At 43.4% G+C, this 25,719-nt stretch overlaps 1 protein-coding gene across 1 annotated transcript in view; it reads right to left on the bottom strand.

The window, feature by feature from the left end:
- Positions 1-1,172: 1,172 nt before the first annotated feature.
- LOC139377470 (voltage-gated potassium channel KCNC1-like) overlaps positions 1,173-25,719 on the bottom strand; it is a 40,904-nt gene continuing 16,357 nt past the window's right edge. The window contains exons 2-4 of the mRNA XM_071120500.1: positions 5,049-6,024; positions 3,403-3,588; positions 1,173-1,276 (exon numbers count right to left, since the gene is read on the bottom strand). Coding sequence (XP_070976601.1) covers positions 1,173-1,276; positions 3,403-3,588; positions 5,049-6,024 — 1,266 coding nt within the window. The remainder of the gene's footprint in view (positions 1,277-3,402; positions 3,589-5,048; positions 6,025-25,719) is intronic.

The raw sequence follows: 25,719 nt of genomic DNA, 5'->3' as shown, positions 1-25,719 counted from the left end.
AAATATCGTAACGGGGAAGAACTAACTCCTAAAATGTTCTGGGTGTTATAGCCGTCTCTCAAACCAAACCCTTGTACCGCGATAACAAGAACATTAATTCAGTAAACACTGAGTGGCATCCTAACACCCTCTACGGCTTCCTGCTTAAAATGGCCTCCTTTTTGGTTTTAAAGAGGGATTAAATGTAGGTTTTATAGAAATAAAAAAAATCCATCACCAAAGCAGTCAGAGGCTTCCAAGAGAGGAGTTCAACAACTCAAGGCTTGCGTACCTTAAATCAGTGTATCCCAACCTTGGTCCTTGAGCACCCCCAATAGTACACATGTGTATGGACATGCACACCTGATTCAACTTGTCAGCTAATCATCAAGCCCTCAATGAGCTCAATGAGGTGTGTTTGTCCAGGGCTACAACAAAAATGTGTACTGTTGGGGGTAATCGAGGACCAGGGTTGGGAAACACTGCCTTAGTTAGCAAGTTGTCAGTCAATCGGACTGTCATAGTCCCGAGTCGCACAGCGGTCTAAAGCACTGCATCTCAGTGCAAGAGGCGTCACTACAGTCCCTGATTCGAATCCAGGCTGTATCACATCCGGCCGTGATTGGGACTCCCATGGGCGGCGCACAATTGGCCCAGCATCGTTTGTGTTTGGCCGTGGTCGGCCATCATTGTAAATAATAATTTGTTCTTATCTGACTTGCCTAGTTAAATACAGGTTAAATAAATAAAATAAATACAAATACTGTCTGTCTGGCAGTGTGATGTCAGAGCCAATCAGTGTTTCAGTCACTAGGTGCAGCTTACTGTATTGCTTTTGAACTACTCAGGTCACTACACTACAGACATATGATAATATGACTGAAAATGTTGTTCTAGTCCTGTGACCTTGGAGGCTCTGCTGACCCCACTGACCTTTGACCGTTGAAAGATGGCCACTGTTCATCATCGTATTCAAAAGCATCCATTATGCACGCATAGCAGGAATATGTACATGTCGTTCCATGCTAGAAATATTTGAGACTGAACATTTCGGCCAATGCAAAGGGAGATTTCTCCAAAGAGCGATGTGTCTTTTGTTGTCTGTCAGGGTGAATGTCAGCTGGGTAGAGACTGGCACCAGTGACACAAAGAAATAACATAGTAAAAGCCACAGACAACAGCAACACAAACACTCAGATGGCAATAAAACGTTTGATTTGATTCGGAGTAGGACAGAGACACAGTGTAAAGTGTAAGGAGGAATAAGCCAACATACAAATGCGTGAAATGATACAACCTGAAGAGAGACACAACAACACAGAGCACATTAAGACAACGTGTGACCCGCTGTTCCTGATACCCTGCATTAAATATGGAAAACACAACGTAGATCGTTGTTTCATAACATTACTTTTGTTACTCTTTTTACATGTATGGACAAATGGTTGGTGTATGTACATTATATGACCAGTTATTATAAGAATGTCATTGAGTTCATACTTCATATGATGTAATTGTGGCGCATCAGGCAGAGGTTTAGTTAACAACAAAAAAGATCAGGTTATTCTGAATAATAGATTATTCTGATTGGATGATACTCTGAGCAATAGAATGCAATTGGCTTTGATATTCGAATTACAGTTTTACCCAACCTTAGCTCAATAGCTTGGTGATGTTGCTTACCTATCTGTTGACTCCACTATTCAAACTCACTTACATTCACACAGAATGCAATTCATGGGTGATATTTAAACTCTACCAAACGTACTGTACAAACACAACACAGTGAACACAGTGGGTAATAATTGTGATTTGCAGTCATCTAGTGTATCTGTGAGTGTGTTCTGTGTCCAAGTGTGTCTGTGGGTGGTATGTTTGAGTGGCAACTGCCAACAATCAATGTCATGGAGCTGAGAGAACATTAAATGTTTGGCTGACGGATTAAGTAAAAAAATGATGAAAAAACAGGGTTCCATTTTGGTTACCTGTGATTTTAAGGTGTTACCTCTTGGCCTATAGTTTTGGAGGTGGAGTTTGCATTGAGGTCCTGATGTAGCAGAGACCCTTCCAGCTTATACCATTCTTCAGCCAAAGGGGAGTCTGGGCCGGCTGACAGGGCTGGTGCCTGTAGTTTAGTGTCAACAGGGATGTGGAGGGTTTGGGAGGAGTGTAAAGGAAAAGTGTTTGATGCAGGTTTGGTTGTAGGTGGTTAAAAAAAAGTTTGTTGCAGCGATAAAGAAATGGAATGCGGTATTGGATTTCAGAATGAGCAGAACAGTATACATGGGGTAAACAGGGGTAATTAAGGTGTGTTTTGGAGAGGAAAGAAAAGGAAGGGGGAAAAGAATGGGGGCCAAAGAGAGAGGGTGGGGAGGAGCATGAAGTGGGAGTCAAAGCCAAACAAGGAGGCGGAGGGGAGACGAGAGGGAGAGGGAGAGCATGAAACAGAAGTGACAAGAGGTAAATTAATGCACGGTCAACTGTCTGGGTCCAAGAGACAGAGATAGAGAGAAACAACGAGAGTGAGAGATGGCGAGGAGACCGAAAGAAATACAAGGACAAAATGGAGGATGACAATTTGAGGCCATGAAAGGGGGACGGAAAATACAGACAGGAGGAAAGGAAAGGCGGTACCAAGTGGATGAAAACAAGGACAGTATAGAGGTTGTCATGGTTTTCTCTATGTGAAGGAGAGTCAGACCAAAATGCGGCGTGGCTATTGCGATCCATGTTTAATGAAACTGAAGCAACACGAATCCAATACAAAACAATAAACGTAACGAAAACCGAAACAGCCTAATACTGGTGCACATACACACGACAGAAAAAGGCCATAAGGACAATCACCCACAAAACCCAACACCAAACAGGCTACCTAAATATGGTTCCCAATCAGAGACAATGACAAACACCTGCCTCTGATTGAGAACCATATCAGGCCAAACTAGACAAACTAGACATGTAACGTTGAATGCCCACCCAGCTCACACCCTGACCAACCAAAACATAGAAACATACAAAGCAAACTATGGTCAGGGTGTGACAGAGGTGAATAAGTGGAAACATAGAGCGGAAGAGTAAAGGTGTTGGTGTAGGTAGGGCGTTGTTGTGTCCTGTCAGAACATAGAGTTCCTCCCTGTCACACAAACACAGTCATGTCTCTCCCCATGATGCTGTTGGCCGTTGCTTGTGTCTGCCTGTGTGTTCTCTCTAATGAACCACAAATCAGTTCCCATATAGGCTGTATTTGATCATGTATACATAATTAGTGTGTATGTATTTGTGTCTTGTGCACCTTCTCTGTTGGCATCTTCTATATAGGGAGTATCTGTATCAGTGCCTGTGCCTTATGGCATCTTATGTGTAGCTCTGTTGACTACGTGGTGTGTGTTTACAGTTCCGTCCGCTGCGGGACCGACATACCTTTCCGCACATTCCCATCTGTGGCACGGAATTCCCTGGTGTTGAGCAGGAAGCAAGCACGGTCCTGCTGGTAGCGTTCCCGTGTTGTTCGGGCGCCCTCTCGCTCCGGACTCAGCACCTGGTCAATGGTGGGGCAGTCCTCGTTCGCCAGGACCGCAGTGGCAGCGTCGCCGTTCTGCTTGGACTCTTTTGGAAAAGAAGGGGAGATGGGGAAAGAGGGGAAGGGAGAGCAAGGGAGAAGGAGAGAGTAAAGGAGAAGGAAGGAACTACTAAACAAAAACACAATGCAATAGACTATTTTATTAGGACTTAAACATAAATGATCTTTTCACTGTGTGTGATAAAGTAAATGGCATTAGTGAAGAGCAGTCGTTTCAAATGGAGGCTAAATGCACATGATGTTGCTGAGGGGAGGACGGCTCATAATAATGGCTGGAACGGAGCAAATGGAATGGCACCAAACACGGAAACCATGTTTTTGATGTATTTGATACCATTCCACCTACTCCGCTCCAGCCATTACCACGAGCCCATCCTCCACAATTAAGGTGCCGCCAACCTCCTGTGGCTCTATGTAGTTTAGAGCTCAGGGCCGAGTACCATCTTCTACTATGATATGTAATTGATAATTGCCAATGTGTCAAAGTTCATGTTTATCCTGGCTTAGCAAGACGGCATGGTAAACTAAACACTGGACGTAGTGATAGAAGAGGTGGTTCGGGGTGCGAGTTGATGCTACAGGGTGGCTGGTGCATATATGCTCAGACACAGCTGTCAAATCTTATCTCACATGACTTCCTGCTCATGAACTTACTGACAACCTACAACAAAACTCTTATAAAAGAGAGTGTGAAAGATAGAGAGAAAGTGGTGGGGTACTATAGGTGCTGATGCAATAAAATACTATAACTGCAGACTCACTGTTGATTTCTCAACAAAATACACGACATGTGCCATATTGTCGTGTGTGGATATTGGGTTCATAGGTCATACACAATCATGCCAAATGAAATAGGAAGTACTGCACATATTAGGTACTAAATATTTCAATTCAGTTTTTCTACAATTTTTTGTCTAACATTTAAACCAAACCATTGAACTAAATGTAAGTATATTAGGCTGTTGTGAAGAGATCAAAATTAGATTTTAAAGTACTGTGTTTGTTTTATGCAGACAGATGGAGGCCTGTCGGCAAAAGTGGACTCACCAGTTGATCATCAATTCTGATGGGTTAGCTATCTCTCAAGGGCAGATTCAGAATCAGCCCTCCTCTCTCAAGGGCAGATTCAGAATCAGACCTCCTCTCTCAAGGGCAGATTCAGAATCAGACACTGCCCCCCATCCCTATCAGAGTCACCCACAAACTGTGAAAATCCCTGTGCCAAGTTTGATTGAATGGATGTCTATTGACACTAAACTGTACAATTTGACAACATCTTTGCCAAAAATATAATATTTTGCCAGGGTAATTTGAGTTCTACGCCCTTGTTGGAGGCCAGTAGTGGTGTGCCCAGATGCTCAGCGAAGCTCCATGTTGTGTTTACAAACTAATACCAATCTTATGAGTCAAGGTCGAAGCAATTTTGTTAACTTGCAGTCTGTGTCTTAAAATAGGGGGCTGAGGATTAAAAATAGAAATGTCTCACCTCGGTTGATCTCTGTGATCTCCTCTTGAGCGAGGGGGCAGTCAAGGCCTCCGGACCAGATCACCTCGCCGAGTACATTACCCAGGATCCTATGGGGCGAGGCAGTGGCCAGGGCGAGGGCGTCGGGCTTGCAGTAGTTGGGCGAGCCTGGCATGTTGGGCCGGGGGATGTGCTTGCCCTTTTTCTTGGGCAGCTTCTGCTTAGCCATGGCCAGTGAGTAGTACATGCCAAAGTTGTTGACGATGACGGGCACAGGCATGGCGATGGTCAACACCCCCGCCAGGGCGCACAGCGCGCCCACCAGCATCCCCGACCACGTCTCGGGGTACATGTCCCCGTAGCCCAGAGTGGTCATGGTGACCACAGCCCACCAGAAGCCAATGGGGATGTTCTTGAAGTTTGTGTGTTTGGCAGCCGTAGGGTCGTCGGGGTCTGCGCCAATGCGCTCGGCATAGTAGATCATGGTTGCGAAGATGAGCACTCCGAGAGCAAGGAAGATGATGAGCAGGAGGAACTCATTGGTGCTGGCGCGGAGCGTGTGGCCCAGGACGCGAAGTCCCACGAAGTGGCGGGTCAGCTTGAAGATACGCAGGATGCGGACGAAGCGGACCACACGCAGGAACCCCAATACGTCCTTGGCGGCTTTGGAGGACAGGCCGCTCAGCCCCACCTCCAGGTAGAAGGGCATAATGGCAATGAAGTCGATGATGTTGAGGGTGCTCCTGAAGAACTCGACCTTGTCCGGGCAGAAGACCACGCGTGCCATCACCTCAATGGTGAACCAGACGACGCACATGCCCTCCACGTACGTAAGCCAGCTGTCGGTCACCACCTCGTAGACGATCACCTCGCGCGTCACGTTTCCCTCCGTCACGTTCTCCGTCTTGTTGTAGATGGTGTTGAAGGCCTCATGCGTCTCCATGCAGAATGTAGAGATGGAGATGAGGATGAACAGAAGGGAGACGAATGCGCAGTACTGGAGGAAGGGAACAGAAAGAAACAGAGAGTGGAGGGACAGAGGGAACAGGGGAAAGGCCAAGAGACAGAAGGAAAAGAGAAAGTTGAAGATAGAGGGACAGTAAAGGAGAAAAGAAAGAGGAAGGAGAGAAGGTTTACAGTCATATACAAACAACAGAGCAATACACAGATGGTGTATTGTTCAACAGTTTGTCAGCCCCTACAGGACATGGAGGAAAGCTGGAATGAGAATACAGACGACTACTGTTTCATTGGCGCAGCACGGACACAGAGTAAAGGGGAGTAAAAGAAAGGTGGAGAGGACACAGAAGAAAGGGGAGTAAAAGAAAGATGGAGAGGACACAGAAGAAAGGGGAGTAAAATAAAGGTGGAGAGGTCACGGAGAAAAGGGGAGTAAAAGAAAGGTGGAGAGGACACAGAGTAAAGGGGAGTACAAGAAAGGTGGAGAGGACACAGAGTAAAGGGGAGTAAAATAAAGGTGGAGAGGACACAGAAGAAAGGGGAGTAAAAGAAAGGTGGAGAGGACACAGAGAAAAGGGGAGTAAAAGAAAAGTGGAGAAGACACAGAGTAAAGGGGAGTAAAAGAAAGGTGGAGAGGACACAGAGTAAAGGGGAGTAAAATAAAGGTGGAGAGGACACAGAGTAAAGGGGAGTAAAAGAAAGGTGGAGAGGACACAGAGTAAAGGGGAGTAAAAGAAAGGTGGAGAGGACACAGAGTAAAGGGGAGTAAAATAAAGGTGGAGAGGACACAGAGTAAAGGGGAGTAAAAGAAAGGTGGAGAGGACACAGAGAAAAGGGGAGTAAAAGAAAGGTGGAGAGGACACAGAGTAAAGGGGAGTAAAAGAAAGGTGGAGAGGACACAGAGAAAAGGAGAGTACAAGAAAGGTGGAGAGGACACAGAGTAAAGGGGAGTAAAAGAAAGGTGGAGAGGACACAGACTAAAGGGGAGTAAAAGAAAGGTGGAGAGGACACAGAGTAAAGGGGAGTAAAATAAAGGTGGAGAGGACACAGAGAAAAGGGGAGTAAAAGAAAGGTGGAGAGGACACAGAGTAAAGGGGAGTAAAAGAAAGGTGGAGAGGACACAGAGAAAAGGGGGGTAAAAGAAAGGTGGAGAGGACAAAGAGAAAAGGGGAGTAAAAGAAAGGTGGAGAGGACACAGAGAAAAGGGGAGTAAAAGAAAGGTGGAGAGGACACAGAGTAAAGGGGAGTAAAAGAAAGGTGGAGAGGACACAGAGAAAAGGGGAGTAAAATAAAGGTGGAGAGGACACAGAGAAAAGGGGAGTAAAAGAAAGGTGGAGAGGACACAGAGTAAAGGGGAGTAAAAGAAAGGTGGAGAGGACACAGACTAAAGGGGAGTACAAGAAAGGTGGAGAGGACACAGAGTAAAGGGGAGTAAAATAAAGGTGGAGAGGTCACGGAGAAAAGGGGAGTAAAATAAAGGTGGAGAGGACACAGAGTAAAGGGGAGTAAAAGAAAGGTGGAGAGGACACAGAGTAAAGGGGAGTAAAAGAAAGGTGGAGAGGAAACAGAGTAAAGGGGAGTAAAATAAAGGTGGAGAGGACACAGAAGAAAGGGGAGTAAAAGAAAGGTGGAGAGGACACAGAGAAAAGGGGAGTAAAAGAAAGGTGGAGAGGACACAGAGTAAAGGGGAGTAAAAGAAAGGTGGAGAGGACACAGAGAAAAGGGGAGTAAAAGAAAGGTGGAGAGGACACAGAGTAAAGGGGAGTAAAATAAAGGTGGAGAGGACACAGAAGAAAGGGGAGTAAAAGAAAGGTGGAGAGGACACAGAGAAAAGGGGAGTAAAAGAAAGGTGGAGAGGACACAGAGTAAAGGGGAGTACAAGAAAGGTGGAGAGGACACAGAGTAAAGGGGAGTAAAATAAAGATGGAGAGGACACAGAAGAAAGGGGAGTAAAAGAAAGGTGGAGAGGACACAGAAGAAAGGGGAGTAAAATAAAGGTGGAGAGGTCACAGAGAAAAGCGGAGTAAAATAAAGGTGGAGAGGACACAGAGTAAAGGGGAGTAAAAGAAAGGTGGAGAGGACACAGAGAAAAGCGGAGTAAAAGAAAGGTGGAGAGGACACAGAGTAAAGGGGAGTAAAAGAAAGGTGGAGAGGACACAGAGAAAAGGGGAGTAAAAGAAAGGTGGAGTGGACACAGAGAAAAGGGGAGTAAAAGAAAGGTGGAGAGGACACAGAGAAAAAGGGAGTAAAAGAAAGGTGGAGAGGACACAGAGTAAGGGGAGTAAAAGAAAGGTGGAGAGGACACAGAGAAAAGGGGGGTAAAAGAAAGGTGGAGAGGACACAGAGAAAAGGGCAGTACAAGAAAGGTGGAGAGGACACAGAGTAAAGGGGAGTAAAATAAAGGTGGAGAGGACACAGAGTAAAGGGGAGTAAAAGAAAGGTGGAGAGGACACAGAGTAAAGGAGAGTAAAAGAAAGGTGGAGAGGACACAGAGTAAAGGGGAGTAAAATAAAGGTGGAGAGGACACAGAGAAAAGGGGAGTAAAAGAAAGGTGGAGAGGACACAGAGTAAAGGGGAGTAAAATAAAGGTGGAGAGGACACAGAGAAAAGGGGAGTAAAAGAAAGGTGGAGAGGACACAGAGTAAAGGGGAGTAAAATAAAGGTGGAGAGGACACAGAGTAAAGGGGAGTAAAAGAAAGGTGGAGAGGACACAGAGTAAAGGGGAGTAAAATAAAGGTGGAGAGGACACAGAAGAAAGTGACGGGGAAACAGAGAATATTGTCGTAAAAGGATTAAACGGATGAATTATAAATATCCATGTATCTCAGAGTGCACTGAATGGGTTTCAAAATCAGGATGGGGCCCCTTCATACTGAATGTTCAACATAAAGGGCCTGAAACATGTGTCAATGAGTCTGTTTGTGGCCCAGCATGATTCATTGTGGTCCCAGTTTATGTTCCAATAACTAGCCAGATTATTTGAAAATATGTCATGTTGAAATAACAATTCACACAAAGTGAAAGGACTGACAGCCCTATTGTACATTATGTATTGGCCACCATTTGGACCCTTACAACTACTACATTAATCACACAGTGGAAATCCCTAAAGCCCAAAGTGCTTGAGATAGCGTTCTATTTTAACACTTAATTTCAAGGTAACAATAATGGGGAGCCAATACTCCCCATTCAGTCATGTAATTAACCCCCTACTTTTAAAGAGTTCTGCGAATGCAAAAATGTCTAAAACACCCTACAATCACCCTCCAATTAGCCAGATAGGTACTCCGTATACTCCTTATAATACCACTACCACTATTATGGTGCTACTGTATAAAGCATTGTATGATTGGTAACTGAGTAAATATCAATACGTCCTGTGAGATCCTCTTCATAATACCTTATAAGTAGATTTATTATACGTTTTGAGCAATGCATAACGCCTTACAATGCACTAAAAACTGGTACTTATTTATTAACCATTGATAAAATCAGACGGTACAACATGAGTACAATCAGTCAGAGACATCCAACAAGACCTCAAGCTGAATGAATCAAATCAAAGTTATTTATAAAGCCCTTCGCACATCAGCTGATATCTCAAAGTGCTGTACAGAAAACCCAGCCTAAAACCCCAAACAGCAAGCAATGCAGGTGTAGAAGCACCCTCTCGAAGGGTTCATTTGAGATAACCAAACAGGCAGACTTCATTTCAAACTATATTATAGGTCGCCCTATATGTACTAAAACTGAACGACAACATCCAGTTTATAACAATAGTCATTTAACCATATATGGTTGCAGTGGTCCTGTGTGGCTCAGTTGGTTAGACTGTGTGGTTAGCAATGCCAGGGTCATTTGTTCAATTCCCACAGGGATCTCAGACACCAACTAAAAATGTATGTACTCCACTGTAATGTTACTCGCGTTGGATAAAAGCATCTGGTAAATGGCACATATTATCATTAGCTAATTAAAACATACAGTGCATTCAGCTATTTAATCTGGTTTCTGAGCTGGTCATGGGTGCACCTCAGCCAAGCTCAAGGTACTAAACGATATCATAACCGCCATCGATAAGAGACATTACTGTGCAGCCGTATTCATTGACTTGGCCAAGGCTTTCGACTCTGTCATTCATCACATTCTTTTCGGCAGACTCAACAGTCTTGGTTTCTCAAATGGCTGCCTCGCCTGGTTCACCAACTACTTATCAGACAGAGTTCAGTGCGTCAAATCGGAGGGCCTGTTGTCCGGACTTCTGGCAGTCTCTATGGGGGTGCTACAGGTTCAATTCTCAGGCCGACTCTTGTCTCTGTATATATTGAACGATGTCGCTCTTGCTGCTGAGGATTCTCTGATCCACCTCTACGCAGACGACTCTCTGCAATTATATTCAATGTGCAAGGCAAAATTGAGGCTGTGATTAAGAAGTTGGAGCTCTTCTCTGTCTGCATTAACAAGGACAACACACAGGTCTTTCCATCATTGTATGATTTTTTTGTGTGCAAATGAACTCAAGCTTACGGGCAATGTCAAATGTGATATAGTGAAGCACCTGAGTGAGTTGGGTGCGCAATTACGCAGGTACTTTCCTGAAACGGATGGCACAAACAACTGGATTCTTTATCCCTTTCATGCCCTGCCTCCAGTCCGCTTACCAATATCTGAACAAGAGAGCCTCATCGAAATTGCAACAAGTGGTTCTGTGAAAATGTTATTTAACCAGAAGCCACTGCCAGAATTCTGGAATGGGCTGCGCTCAGAGTTACATGCCTTGGCAAATCGCGCTGTTATGACACTGATGCCCTTTGCAACCATGTGCCTATGTGAGAGTGGATTCTCAGCCCTCACTAGCATGAAAACTAAACACAGGCACAGACTCTGTGTAGAAAATGATTTAAGACTGAGACTCTCTCCAATACAACCCAACGTTGCAGAGTTATGTGCATCCTTTCAAGCACACCCTTCACACAATTTACGATGAACAAGTAAGGTTTTATCTGTAAGATGGTTAAATAAAGAGCTAAATTATTTATTATTATTTTTTATTATTTGTGCTTTGGTCTTTGCTCTTTGTCACTTCCAACTAGCCGGGTTGTGACAAAAACTCAAAACTCTTTCTTATGTTTAATAAATGCATTGTATATAGTGTGTGTGTGGCAGGCTTACAATGATGACAAAAAACAGCATTTGAGAGGGCGCTGACACTGGTGCTGGAGGGGGTCCGCAGCTGGAGGTAATGTTTGAAGGGGTACGGGACTATAAAACATTTGGGAACCAGTGCCATAGGGGAACCATTTTCAGGCTTCTGAAGAACCACAAATGTGATTGCTCTTTGAAGAACCATATAAACCAGAAATGTTTTGTCCCTCCAGGGCCGGAATTGAATAGCCCTGCTGTATGGTTATAAGCCTTATTTGCACATTTCCCAGAGTGCCTTTCGAGTGAATTTTAGAGTTACCAATATCACCCATGACTGTGTTTGCTAGTGACGGAGAAATAGTTGATGCATTCATTCAGTTTCATCGTTGTGGCCTTCACCAAGTGAGATTCTAAGTAAATATGCTGTCATTAAAATGCCATTGTTAAGACAAAAATATTTAATGAGGCCTTTTATTGAGGGCCTATTATTACACTAATACAGTGGCCTGAAACTCCATACTACACCTGCAAGTCACATTATGCTGGCTTGCAAAGTGATGTGTAGTTCCTATTGGAATCCAGCCAGTGTGGGGATATCCAACATTTGGCATTTTTATTCACCCGCAAGTGGCATTCAGAATGACTGCCAGCGTTGGGAAGACTAAGTTATGAGACTACTTTAAACATCTAAACTGGAACAAACATTTCAGTAATGAGTCCAATAAATTCAAGTAACAGATTAGAATAGTTTAGAAAAATTTGAGTAGCATAAGGTTAATGAATCAATCAATGTGTATGTGTAACGGGAGTCGTCGTCTGAAGAAGAGGAATCGGACCAAAGCGCAGCGTGGTAAGTGTTCATGCCTTTTTATTGTAACCGAACACTATACCAAAATAACAGAGAGAAACGAAACCATCCTGTCACTAAACAGAAAATAACTACCCACAAAAACCATGTGGGAAAAGGCTACCTAAGTATGGTTCCCAATCAGAGACACCGATAGACAGCTGTCCCTGATTGAGAACCATACCCGGCCAAAACAAAGAAATACAAAAACATAGAAAAGGGAACATAGAATGCCCACCCAAATTACACCCTGACCAAACCAAAATAGAGACATAAAAAGCTCTCTAAGGTCAGGGCGTGACAGCATGCAAAAACATAGATGTTGAAGCAAACAATTCTAAAAATCAACTGCAATAAAGCATGCTGGGAAATATGTTAAAGATAGGTGTGGTTTTGGTTAAACTCTGGGTGTTAATTTATCTCTTTACATGTGCTATGTGCTATGAAAGGGCCACATCTGCAGGCTTCCATACATTTCAAGAACCTTTAAGAATTCCGAAGATCTGTAGATGCCACGTCAAGGACCCCACAGCTAACTCAAAGGTTCTTAATCTGGCAAGAGTTCTCCAAGGAACCTTAAGAGCTGAGGAAGAAGCATTTAAGAACATTTATTTTCTTCAGTGTATATAATAAACAATTGAAGTCGGAAGTTTACATACACCTTAGCAAAATACAAGAATGTGAAATGTCAGAATAATAGTAGAGAGAATTATTTATTTCAGCTTTTATTTCTTTCATCACATTCCCCGAGGGTCAGAAGATTACATACACTCTTAGGTATTTCATAGCATTGCCTTTAAATTGTTTAACTTGGGTCAAACGATTTGGGTAGCCTTCCACAAGCTTCCCACAATAAGTTGGGTGAATTTTGGCCCATTCCTCCTGACAGAGCTTGTGTAACTGAGTCAGGAGTTGGCCACTCCAATACCTTGTCCTTAAGCCATTTTGCCACAACTTTGGAAGTATGCTTGGGATCATTGTCTATTTGGAAGACCCATTTGCGACCAAGCTTTAACTTCCTGACTGATCTCTTGTATTGTTGCTTCAATATATCCACATAATTTTCCTATCTCATGATACCATCTATTCTGTGAAGAGCACCAGTCCCTCCTGCAGCAAAGCACCCCACAACATGATGCTGCCACCCCTGTGGTTCACGGTTGAGATGGTGTTCTTCGGCTTGCAAGCCTCCCCCATTTTCCTCCAAGCATAACGATGGTCAATATGACAAAACAGTTCTATTTTTGTTTCATCAGACTAGAGGACATTTCTCCAAAAAGTACAATCTTTGTCCCATGTGTAGCTGCAAACCGTATTCTGAGAGTTTCAGCTGTAGTGTTAATTTGATGGTGTTGGTGGTAATGATTATGGTGGAGGCAAGATTTTCTTCTCGTAGGACAATAAACGTTTTTTGATTGGGAGATGATGATGGTGATGGGGATGATATTTAGTAATACTACTCAAAGTACTGCTGGTCATAGCACTTTATGGTCACCATCATTTTCATGTGTATGGAAAACATTATACAGTAGATGGTTTTACCATCAAGGTATGCTAGACTTACCTGAGAGGCATTTATCTTCTCTGTTTGTTTCTCTCTTTCAGTCTCTCTCTCTACTACTCTCTCTAACACACACATGCACACAGTAGACTTGGGTACACATAGCAACAAAAAAGGCCTAACACAGTAAAATGGGTAGAACATCTGATCTTGTATGTAGGCTGTACAGGGGGGCAGACAAGAGGGAGGGAGTGGGGGGACAAGTTGATGTAACAACCACATGCAGGGAATGACAGGAGAACATGAGAGGTGGTTAGGAGGATATAAATGGAATAGAGGAAAACAAAACACAAAAACATGACCAAAAGATAAATGGATGTGTTATCAGAGGACAAGACCGGACAATCTGAACATCCTCTCGTGCCTGTATTACTTAAGTCGGGTAGGACTTGTTAGTGGAAGGCTAGGCATTGGCCCAGAGCTAGCATAGGTTAGGCTAGGCATTGGTCCAGGGCTAGGTTAGACTAGTTATTAGGCTAGTGGTAAAAAACAACAGCATGCAACACCAGGGAAGACAGGAAAAGATGGAGGTAGATTAAAAAATACCTATCTTTTACCAAAAATGGTTGACCAAATTCCTAAAATTTTTGAAAGGTATTGGGGTCAATTACAATACGTAAATCCTATAGAAGTAACGTATGCCTTCAACACATTTTGAATCATAAAAAATGGTCAAACAATGGTTAGCATACATGCAACAACCTGTATATGTTTATAGTAATACCCTACTGTACTGTATATGTCATATACACTAAGGTGAGATTTAAACATTCTCAACAGTCGTGTTTAGAAAAGTGGTGTAAAACTTACCCTGCCACAGTAGTAGCTGTATAAACTATAACACTCATACAGTAGTAATAGTATGCATTATTTTCTCAATGATAAAAATGTAGATCTGTACACCAGATCAAAGATAAAAGCATCACACCAGTCCGGATGTGATTACATGCAGTACAGCTGAAGTCGGAAGATTTCATACACCTTAGGACTTTGTTGTCCTTAAGCCATTTTGCCACAACTTTGGAAGTAGGCTTGGGGTTATTGTTCATTTGGAAGACCCATTTGCAACCAAGCTTTAACTTCCTGACTGATGTCTTGAGATGTTGCTTCAATATATCCACATAATTTTCTACCTCATGATCCCATCTATTTGTGAAGTGCACCAGTCCCTCCTGCAGCAATGCACACCCACAACATGATGCTGCCACCCCCGTTCTTCACGGTTGCGAAGTGTCACACCCTGACCATAGAGAGCCTTTTTATTCTCTATTTTGGTTGGGTCGGGGTGTGACTAGGGAGGGTGTTCCTATCTAGGTTGTTGATTTCTATGTTGGCCTGGTATGGTTCCCAATCAGAGGCAGCTGTTTATCGTTGTCTCTGATTGGGGATCATATTTAGGCAACCATTTCCCCCACTGTGTTTTGTGGGATCTTGTTTTTGTGTAGCTGCCTGTGAGCACGCCAGTACGTCACGTTTATTATTATTATTTTTTTTGTTCGGTTCTCTTACTACAATAAATAAGATGTGGAATACAGATCACGCTGCGCTTCGGTCCAAGTGTGCTTCCAATGACGATCATGATAGGATGGTGTTCTTTGGCTTGCAGGCCTCCCCCTTCTTCCTCCAAACATAACAATGGTCATTATGGCCAAACAGTTCTATTTTTGTTTCATCAGACCAGAGGATATTTGTACAATATCCCCCCACTCCCAAGTACAATATTTGTCCGCATGTGCAGTTGCAAACCGTATTCTGGCTTTTTTATGGCGGTTTTGGAGCCATGGCTTCTTCCTTGCTGAGCGACCTTTTCAGCTTATGTCAATAAAGGACTCATTTTACTGTGGATATAGATACTTTTGTGGAAAAAAAGTAGGAATTGGAAAAATTACTTGTGTCATGCACAAAGTAGATGTCCTAAAACTTGCCAAAACTATAGTTTGTTAACAAAAAAATTGTGGAGTGGTTGAAAAAGGAGTTTTAATGACTTGCATACAACCTAAGTGTATGTAAACTTCCAACTTCAACTGTATATATAGTATTCCTTTATACTATTCTATTGTGCTTGTGAAGTGATAATACACTGAAATACTCCCATGGCTTGACCTCTAATAATATGTACTTCAAGCTATTCATCATTGGCCCGATTCAGAAATCTATTAAATCATCTTGATTTAAGCGTTTCTCCGTAGTTGCTATTCAGACTTGGTGCGTAACGGGCTTTGCAGGTGTGGCTCCCTTGCGACGCTGAATAAATTGAATTCAACCATTGAAAACCCTGCCACATACTGGTCGAACAGATTTTCTCGTGGAGTTTTCATTCAATACGGTTTTCAGTACGTTTATCAAAAGCCTTCCCTTTAAATGCGGTGTACCTTTAATTCGATTCTTCTCAACCTACTATATATCAAGAGAACGGTTTCAGAATAGTGATCAATGAAAAGAAACTATCTAAATAGACACATATTCGTCTCCTTTTCAGCACCAATTGGTAGATTTAAAAATTCTCTGATCTTATATATATATTTTAGGTTTAGGAAAGTATTTAGGAATTATACACAAACAGGTTCGGAGAGCAGTGGGTTTGATTCATCTTGAAAGTTGCCATATTCAGTTGTTCAATCCATGAAATCCTGGAAAGGTAGAAAAGTGTACAATAGGTTGACCCGTAGTCCTATAAATTTAACCTAATAGTCCTCACTAATCATGAAACTGTGATGACAACGTTCCAGTGTCATGAACCATGCGCCAAGCTGCTACGTGTGGTTTGCGTACCATAATTATTAATGTTCCAACTTGTAATACGTGATATGGTCCACTATTGCTAGCGATCCTTAGGAACAACCACACAAACGTGACAGAGGAAAGAATGGTAAATGAACCATGTAATGGAATGATGCCAAATGTAAGGAAACTAACATTATAGTGACAGTTATAAATGTATGTTGGTTTAACTGACGGTGGCTTATATTTAACAATGGTATAAAAATTATGGGAAAAAGTACAGGCATATAATTAAAACATTCTAGAAATCATAAATCAACTCGGTTTGGCGCTATACTGTCATTTGCTTATGGCTACAGATTTCATATCTGCAAGTTATAAGGCCAGCATTTAATAAACTTCATTGTGAAAAAGGTGATATGTTTGTATGCTTCAGTTTGCTGCCATGTGATTGGTTTCACAGTCGTCTCCAGCGATCATATGGTAAAGTATACTGAACAAAAAATATAAACACAACATGTAAAGTGTTGGGCCCATGTTTCATGAGCTGAAATCAAATATTTTTCATATGCACAAAAATCATATTTCTCTCAAATTCTGTGCACAGATTTGTTTACGTCCCTGTTAGTGAGCATTTCTCTGGCATATCAAGAAGCTGATTAAACAGCATGATCATTACACCTTGTGCTGGGGACAATAACAGGCAAGTCAATAGTGTGCAGTTTTGCCACACAACACAATGCCACATATGTCTCAAGTTTTGAAGGAGCAGGAAATTGGCATGCTGACTGCAGGAATGTTCCCCATAGCTGTTGCCTGAGAATTGAATGTTAATTTCTCTACCATAAGCCACCTCCAATGTAGTTTTTGAGAATTTGGCAGTACGTCGAACCGGCCTCACAACTACAATCACTGCCAGCCCAGGACCACATCCGGCTTCTTCACCTGTGGGATCGTCTGAGAACAGTCATCCGGACAGCTGATGAAACTGAGGAGTATTTCTGTTTAATAAAGCCATTTTTGGGGGGAAAAACTCATTTAATTGGCTGGGCCTGGCTCCCCAGTGGGTTGGCCTGGGTCCCAAGTTGGTGGGCCCACCTATGGATGCACACCTACGCAGTCATGTGAAATACATACAGTAGATTAGGGCCTAATGAATTTATTTCAATTGATTGATTTTCTTATATGAACTCGGTAAATTCGTTGAAATGATTGAGTGTTGTGTAATTTCTTGTTTGTTCAGTATAGATATTAAACAATTGTCATTTATATTTACAATCCACTTATCCAAAAGGTTAGCTCTTATCAATAGCTCTTAGCAATTTGTAAATGACAGTGCTGGAAAATTGATTTATTTCTATCTGAAAAAAATAAAGTACATGATGTTGCGCTTGGAACCGACAGGTTGCTTGACCTCATTCATTGTTTCACCTCACGTAAAGGTGGTAGAATTACGAGGGAATTCATTCAAGGTCAGAATACGCCGTCTCTCACCTCTGCCACACCTTCATTTATTTGATCTTCACCCAAGACTGTGAAGAGACTAGAGGTCTAAAAAAAATAAAATAAAAAAAAACACCTTATGGAACAGCGGGGACTGTGAAGCAACACTAACATTGGCACAGACACATGCATACACATACACACACACAAACACACACACACACACACACACACACACACACACACACACACACACACACACACACACACACACACACACACACACACACAATACATGCACTTAGTACTGTAGATATGTGGTAGTGGTGAAGTAGGGGCTTGAGGGCACACAGTGTGTTGTGAAATCTGTGAATGTATTGTAATGTTTTTAAAATTGTATAACTGCCTTAATTTTGTCGGACCCCAGGAAGAGTAGCTGCTGCTTTGGCAGGTACAAATACAAAACTAATAGCGGGTGAATAGCATGCAATTCTCAGGCTTCATTTCAAGGTCAGAAAATGCGTAGATAGAAAGGTGCATAAAAAGGGAATATCGTTCCATTTACGCTTAACTTGGGTCGGAATCACGGCCTCCAAGTGTGTATCTGTGTAGGTCTAGGTGTGTACGTGTACAGTGTGTGTGTGTGAACAGTATGTGTGAGCGTGCTGTCGCACATGTGTGTATAGTAGAAAGAAGATAAACATCCTGGTAGCTACATGAACACTGCATTAAGGCAACCATGAAGGATGGACAGAGGTAGGAGAGATGATGGGAGAGTAGAAGAGAAGGAAAAGAGGAGGAGTGGAAGATAAAAGGTGAAACAGCACTCTGTTACTTCATACTTTTATCTCCAGAGGCATTCTCTCTGTCCCCCCCCCCCAACCCACACAGGAAACCGTAGTATGCCAATTCACTGCGCTTTCTCAATGTCCGTCCATAGATTGCTTTGTGAGTGCCGTATGGACTTTCTGTTCTGTCCAGAACCCCGCCCATCCCTTTTTATACTGTCGTTCTGCCCCTGAACAAGGCAGTTAACCCGCTATTCCTAGGCCATCATTGAAAATAAGAATTTGTTCTTAACTGACTTGCCTAGTTAAATAAATGTAAATAAAATAGAATCTATGAGAAAGTGCAGTGAATTAGCATACTATGCTCTACGGTTCCCTGTGGGAATAACGCAGGTAATATACATTGCAGGAACGTAGTCCAATGACCTTCAAGCCTCAGTAGTCTCTCTGCAAGGCCTGGAATTGGATTGGGAAAGATCATCAACATAAATTGGAGGGGTGGAGAGAGAGAAAAAGTGTTTGAGAGAGAGATGCGATTGTGTGGGGATGGAAAGAAGTGAGGGAGCAAATGTCTGTAAGGAAGAAGGTTAGGAGAGCATTTTCGCTAACCCTTTTCATAACCTCAACCTCAGTCTCCTAACCTTCTAGGTTAATTCTCCTAACCTGCTGCGTAAATTCTCGTCGAAGTGGCGTGAAAAGAGTGTTTCCCTTATTTTGACAGTATTACCAGGACCTGCCTGTGTCACCATGACAACCACTGCATGAGCTAGACCCTCTCTTCTTTCAGCACCAAGGACACCAAGGACACTGCTGGGTTTTAGGAAGCGAGCCTCTGCCAACACTGTAAAACCAAGTGTTTAGGATCTGAACACATAACAGTCATAACAGTTTTGTCTCACCAGGGGTGATGGTCGGATTCGCATTTATCATCGAAGGAATGAGCGTTACACCAAGACCTGTGGTCTGGAGCGGGATCAATTTGGAGGTGGATGGTCCGTCATGGTCTGGGGCGGTGTGTCACAGCATCATCGGACTGAGCTTGTTGTCATTGCAGGCAATCTCAACGCAGTGCGTTACAGGGAAGACATCCTCCTCCCTCATGTGGTACCCTTCCTGCAGGCTCATCCTGACATGACCCTCCAGCATGACAATGCCATGATTGATGATGTAAATGATTTCCTGCAAGACAGGAATGTCAGTGTTCTGCCATGGCCAGCGAATAGCCCAGATCTCAATCCCATTGAGCACGTCTGGGACCTGTTGGATCGAAGGGAATGGCCCTCCATTCCCCCCAGAAATGTCTGGGAACTTGGTGGAAGAGTGGGGTAACATCTCACAGAAAGAACTGGCACATCTGGTGCAGTCCATGAGGAGGAGATGCACTGCAGTACTTAATGCAGCTGGTGGCCACACCAGATACTAACTGTTACTTTTGATTTTGACCCCCTCCTTTGTTCAGGGACACATTATTCCATTTCCGGAACTTGTGAGGTCTCAGTTGTTTCTTTTTTTGATTAGTTTAGATACTGCATTATTAGTGTGCACTTTTCTCAATACCACAAGCAAAGCAAACTTTCAAGCGCATTTATACATTTGAATAGTAAGACAGCAAGAATGATGAAGTGCCACAGCTCCACAATACGAAGACACGGGAAACCATAGCAATGGAGACACCAGATTGGGCTACGTTCCAATGTCCGTACTAGCCACCTACCACTTAGAATGCATGCCCAACACATGCATTAACTGGAAGGCACACATTTGTTGTGTTGGTGAAACACTGTAGTAAGCAGAAAAACAGTTCAAGTGGTAGACAGGGACCCCTCTGCCGCCAGCCACTCCTCTGCTGCCAGTCACACCCCCACCACCCCTGCCTCTTACCTTGGTGGTAAGGGGGACCTGGTGACAGCTACCTGGGGGAAAATGAGGGAAAACGCAGGGCAAAGCAGCACCAGATATACTGGAGGAAGTGTGGAGGAAGGAGCACTGGCAAGGTCAGAACCACAGGTAGACTAGACTGAAGAGGGGGAGAGGAAGAAGACCCAGCAGTGGAGCGAGACTGAGACTGGAAACTCAGGCAGGGGTCACCCAACGTGGGGTGTGATTGTGAGATGCGTGTGTGTGTGAGTGGCAACTTGCATACGCACGTGAGTTTGTGTGTTTCAAAATATTGTGTTTGGGCTTAAGAATACGTGTGTGTGTGTTACATGTGTGTGTGTATTTACACGAGTGTGTAACCTACACGTGTGTGTGCACGTGTACTGTATATGTACTGTACACTGGAGACACACACCAAGGACATGAGTAGAGAGAAGTAGACTGGATGGTAGCCACAGGATGTTACTAATAAATCACATGCTAGTCTCTACTATGTTGTTAAATGACACACACACAAATCATACTCAATGATTAACACGTCACATGTCCATTTAATTTTTTACTGTGGAGTCCAACATAACAAGCAAATGAGTTTGGAGCGTACTATGTGTAGTTTGTCCTTATGACACAGCCCCCCTTGCCCTCTTCGTCCCTTCATCCTCCACCTCTCTTCTCCCAACCCACCTCGTCTCTTCCCCCGTCCCCCTGCCCCTCCCCCCGTCCCCCTGCTTACATAGTCTGAAAGCTAGTTTGGCAAAGCTGTCACTGTTCTATTACCTGGGATGACCGAGTGTCTGTCAGAAAAGACACTGGGCACACAGATGAACTGCAGATTCCCGCGGTTTATGAGCCACCTGTTACATTTCAGAGATCTAACCAGAATCAGCCCACTCACTCGCCACCCCAACCTTCACCGGCCAAAAGCCAATGGGCAAATCTCCAGGTGAATAAAAATGTCCTCGTAATCCTAGTGCCTACGTTGTGAGAACACTCAGAATTGTGTGTTGTGAGGACCATGAACCCTGTAGCCCTTTTCCTGCATCCGATGATCTAAACCCCCCATCTTCGGCCTCATGTGGAATGTTATTCATATTTTTCACTATTTCATCATTAACAAAGTTTTTTTTATGATGAAAATCCTGTGTTCTTATATCAAACAAATTTGTTATATTTCAGTCTTCTGTGATGAATAAAGCTTAGTATTGGGATGCAAACTCAACATTGACTACACCTCAACTCTATATCTGACATGGTACAGGTGTCTTTTTTTAAAGCTCATAATGTGTGTGAGGTGTATACTTTTGTTTCAAAGTAGATTTGTTTAAGACTACCAAGAATCATTCTGCATGACCCTGATTAGCCCATTGTGTTAAAAAGGTGGTCCATCTGAGACTGTACAATTTAAATCCTTCCTGGGACATTTTAATAACCCTTCAATATGACACAATATGACATTTTTTGTTTGCTTGCTCGCTCTTTCCTCTACAGCGACTTACGTGTTGGAACCATCGTGAGCCAGCAGATGGTCACACAGGAATTGTTCTAGTGTCGCACCCTCCCCACTAATGTAATTTTCCATTGGAATGAGCAGGGCTCCAGCTTGACTCTTGTAGTGCCACAGAGAGCTACAGTACAGCGGAACCGAACGTCAAGCATAGTCAAACCATGCATACTCACTCACAAACCTTATACCAGTCCAGATGTACAGATGTACTGCATCTGGGTCTTACCTTCATACCTGATAGTACAAACTGGCCATGACTGACCCAGCAGAACAGGACCAGCTGCTCAACGCCATGTCCTCCCAAGGAGCCTACATTGGTAGGCATGAGGAATTGCTTCGTGAGCTGATGGAGGGGGTCCAAACGTTGGCTGAGTGCCATGACCGGGCGTTGGACATGCTGCTGGTGTCACGTCCTGACCTTAGTTCCTTTTTTATGTCTCTATTTTGGTTTGGTCAGGGCGTGAGTTGGGGTGGGCATTCTATGTTTTTCATTCTATGTTTTGTTCTGTGTGTTGTTTTTCTATGTGTTTGGCCTGGTATGGTTCCCAATCAGAGGCAGCTGTCAATCGTTGTCTCTGATTGAGAACCATACTTAGGTAGCCTGTTCCCACCTGTGTTTGTGTGTAGTTGTTTTCTGTTTTTGTATTCTGTACCAGACAGAACTGTTTCGGTTTCGTTCATTCTCTTTTGTTGTTTATCCATTCAGTGTTCAATTCATAATAAAAGATGAACACATACAACGCTGCACCTTGGTCCTCACCTTCTTCAACCCACGACAGCCGTTACAGCTGGAGCAATTCTGTGGGTCGCCCGCACTGTAGCCAGCTATGCGTTGGATTTCCATGCATTGGCAGCCGAGAGTGCGTGGAACCCAGAAGCACTGTTTGACATGTTCCTGCACGGTATCTCAGAGTACCTGCCACTGCACAAGGGTGAGCAAGGCCTGGTAGACATTTCTCCAGGATCATGGCTTTCCAGCTTCAAGCAGCCCAGAGACTGTTGTACAGTGACGGTTCTAGCTTGGTCGACACAGCCTACACATGAATGAGGAGAACGAGCTGTTTGGGCTTAGACAAGCATATTTTCCTCTTAAAGCTAGAGGGGGTGATTTGTCTGGCCTGACTTCATTTTATGAGTCTGTTATGCAGGCTTGGAGAGTTTTCGTCATGTCCTGTAAGGCCGGCATGCCACCAGGGATTTGGCTTTTTGAAGAACATATTTTTTATAATACTGCCATCCAGTCCCATGCTATGGGTTCAGCCAGCCTATGTTCATGTCTGTTAGGTGTGGGGTGTACTAAGCTGGGTCATCTGAGCAGATCGTTGGAGGAGCTGGGAGAAACAACTACTCAGGAAGGTCGTAGCTGAGGTCTGCGATTCCTTGCCAGTACTTCATCGGCAGTATGTGACTGATACTTACAATTCTGATCGGTGGACGGAGGGTCTGGATTATGTGTTCACTGCGCTGAATGTTAGTGCTGCGGCGGGGGCATTTGAGGAGGAGGGGGGGGAATGATGCTTTCCTTCGATACCCCGGAGCTGGGGGAGTTCAAGAAGTTGGGAAAGAAGGCCATTGTCACGTGTGCTCCTGCTCCTCCCCTCCGGCGTACGATGTCACCAGAGTACTAACCACCGGTCCTGGGGTCCATCAATACACACACCTGGCACTCATCATTACGTGCACCTGTGAATCATTATGATTCACACCTGGACTCCCTTACCTTCATCATTTCCTCCCCTTTATATGTCACTCTCCCAGGTTCACTCATCAGTTGGTAGTTCTTGTGTCTTGGCGTACTGCCTTATGTTAGTGTCGTGTTCTTGGTTTTGTTGTTTTATTAAAACATTTCACCTGCACCTGCTACCGACTCACGGCCCCATCAATCACAGCCATGTACAAAATCTGTGTAAAAGTGTCCCGTGCTTCTTCCATGGAAGCAATAAAATCGACGAGGTGGGCGGGTGTGTTTGGTCCAGGTGCCTCCCCAAAAGGCTGTTGGAAGTCTTTACATAAACTGCCTATTGAAAAGAGGACAGCTGACCTTCAATGGAGGATAATACATGGAGCCATAGCCACCAAAATGCATCTGGTATACCTGGATCCTACTGTTGGGGAGGGGTGTCCATTCTGTGCGAGAGTCAAACTGCCACATCTGTTCTTACATTGTCTCAGGTTGGTCGGGATGATTGACCTGATCACTAGTTGCTTCTCAGCTCTGGGAGAGGTTTTCTCTTCCCAATTGTTAATATTTTGGCTAAAGTACACGTTTAGTCGAAGGGGTGTAGTTATCTTGCTTAAATTTGTGTCAGGGTCAGCTAAATTAGCAATTTGGAAGACACGAAATAATAGTATTTGGGGACAGGGGTCTGTGGATGTGGTGGGAATGTTTTCCAATTACAAAATGGCTAACAACATGAGTAGATGGAGTATTCAGAGGCTGTTGTTTTCAGTTACTGTAGAGGAAGATTTGGTGTTGTATTTTTAATTGATGTGTAACCTTGGTTTTGTTTGAGTGTTTATTGTGTTGTGAGTTCCCAGACCCAATAAAAGTTATTTTAAACTCAAACTCTCACTCACTCCCTCTTTCCTCTCTTTCTCTCCCCATTTAAGGAATTCAGCTTGGCACCACTTTAACCGTTTCTGGCACCACCCTAGCTCTCCAACCACGGCGGTGTACAAGCAGATTTCAGTTTAAAGGGAGTGAGGAGGTTGTGAGGAAGGGGAGAAAGAACAAGGAAGAGGAAGGAGATTGGGAGGGAGCGAGGGTGGGAGTGGGGGGTACAAGGTATTGTCATCAAAATGTGGTATCCAGTATTTTGTTAAACATAATACTTATAAGGATAGTACATTTATAAGTTAAAAACACTGAGTTTTTAAAAAGCTTGTTTACAGTAAGTGCCCAATCAGTTGCAAATCGCGTGATTGTTGTGTCCACTTTTCTTCTTTGGCATGATGTCATGCATCCATCCACTTAAATAGCAACAACAGACAGATAATTATATTGTCTCTACACTAAATACAGGGGTTGGGATTGCCAGGTTTATTCGAACACAAGACGTGAAGACCTGGGCACAATACTTCGTCAAGGTAAATTGAGACCGAACACGATGGATTTCCCAAACGCAGGCACCGAAAAGGGAAGTTGGCTAATCATTAGTCATGCCCTTCCCATGACTCCTCTCATGACAAGCCGTGTACCATAAGAAACTTGCTTGATACTGAGAGTGTCTCCTAAATGAACAACCCTATTCCAGGGCAGCAAAACATTTCCTGTGGAGTCATGGCTATGCATCTTAAAGCATCTTAAGGCTAAGTTCATCGCTACAAAATTTGTAGGAGCATCTTTAAATCTCCAACTGTTTCCCAAAACCATCAACCAACTTTGCACTTGAAACTCTCGTAATCTATTGCCTGCCACAGACCACTCGTAGAACAGAGTGCTGTCCCGCGTCACTTTTTACAGAATATTTCCACTAAACATAGAATCACATGGTTTATCCATCTCTCTGTGACCGCCAATAACTTCAGAATGAAGTTCACTACAAATGCAAAGTTGGCAATGTCTTTGCAATTGATACAAACAAGTGACGTTTAAAAATATGCTTCAAATTAAAACCGAGATGGCTGCATTAAAATATTAACAGTAGGCTGTAGGTGTTTCCCATCATATTGAAATACATTTCATGAGTTGCTACTTGTAAGCTACTGTCTGTAATTTGTCTTGAACATATTTCATGATGTGTAGCCTAACATCGTGCAATGATCTGCCAAATCTGTGAGTTAGTGGATTTAGCATTATAAAGAAGCCTCAATATTTGTTTTTAACCTTCATTTAACTAAGCAAG

Source organism: Oncorhynchus clarkii, chromosome 20, assembly GCF_045791955.1.
Source record: "Oncorhynchus clarkii lewisi isolate Uvic-CL-2024 chromosome 20, UVic_Ocla_1.0, whole genome shotgun sequence".
In the NCBI taxonomy this organism is placed as follows: domain Eukaryota; kingdom Metazoa; phylum Chordata; class Actinopteri; order Salmoniformes; family Salmonidae; genus Oncorhynchus; species Oncorhynchus clarkii.
The sequence above is the reverse complement of the archived record's forward strand: the minus strand, read 5'-3'. Positions and strand labels throughout refer to the sequence as shown.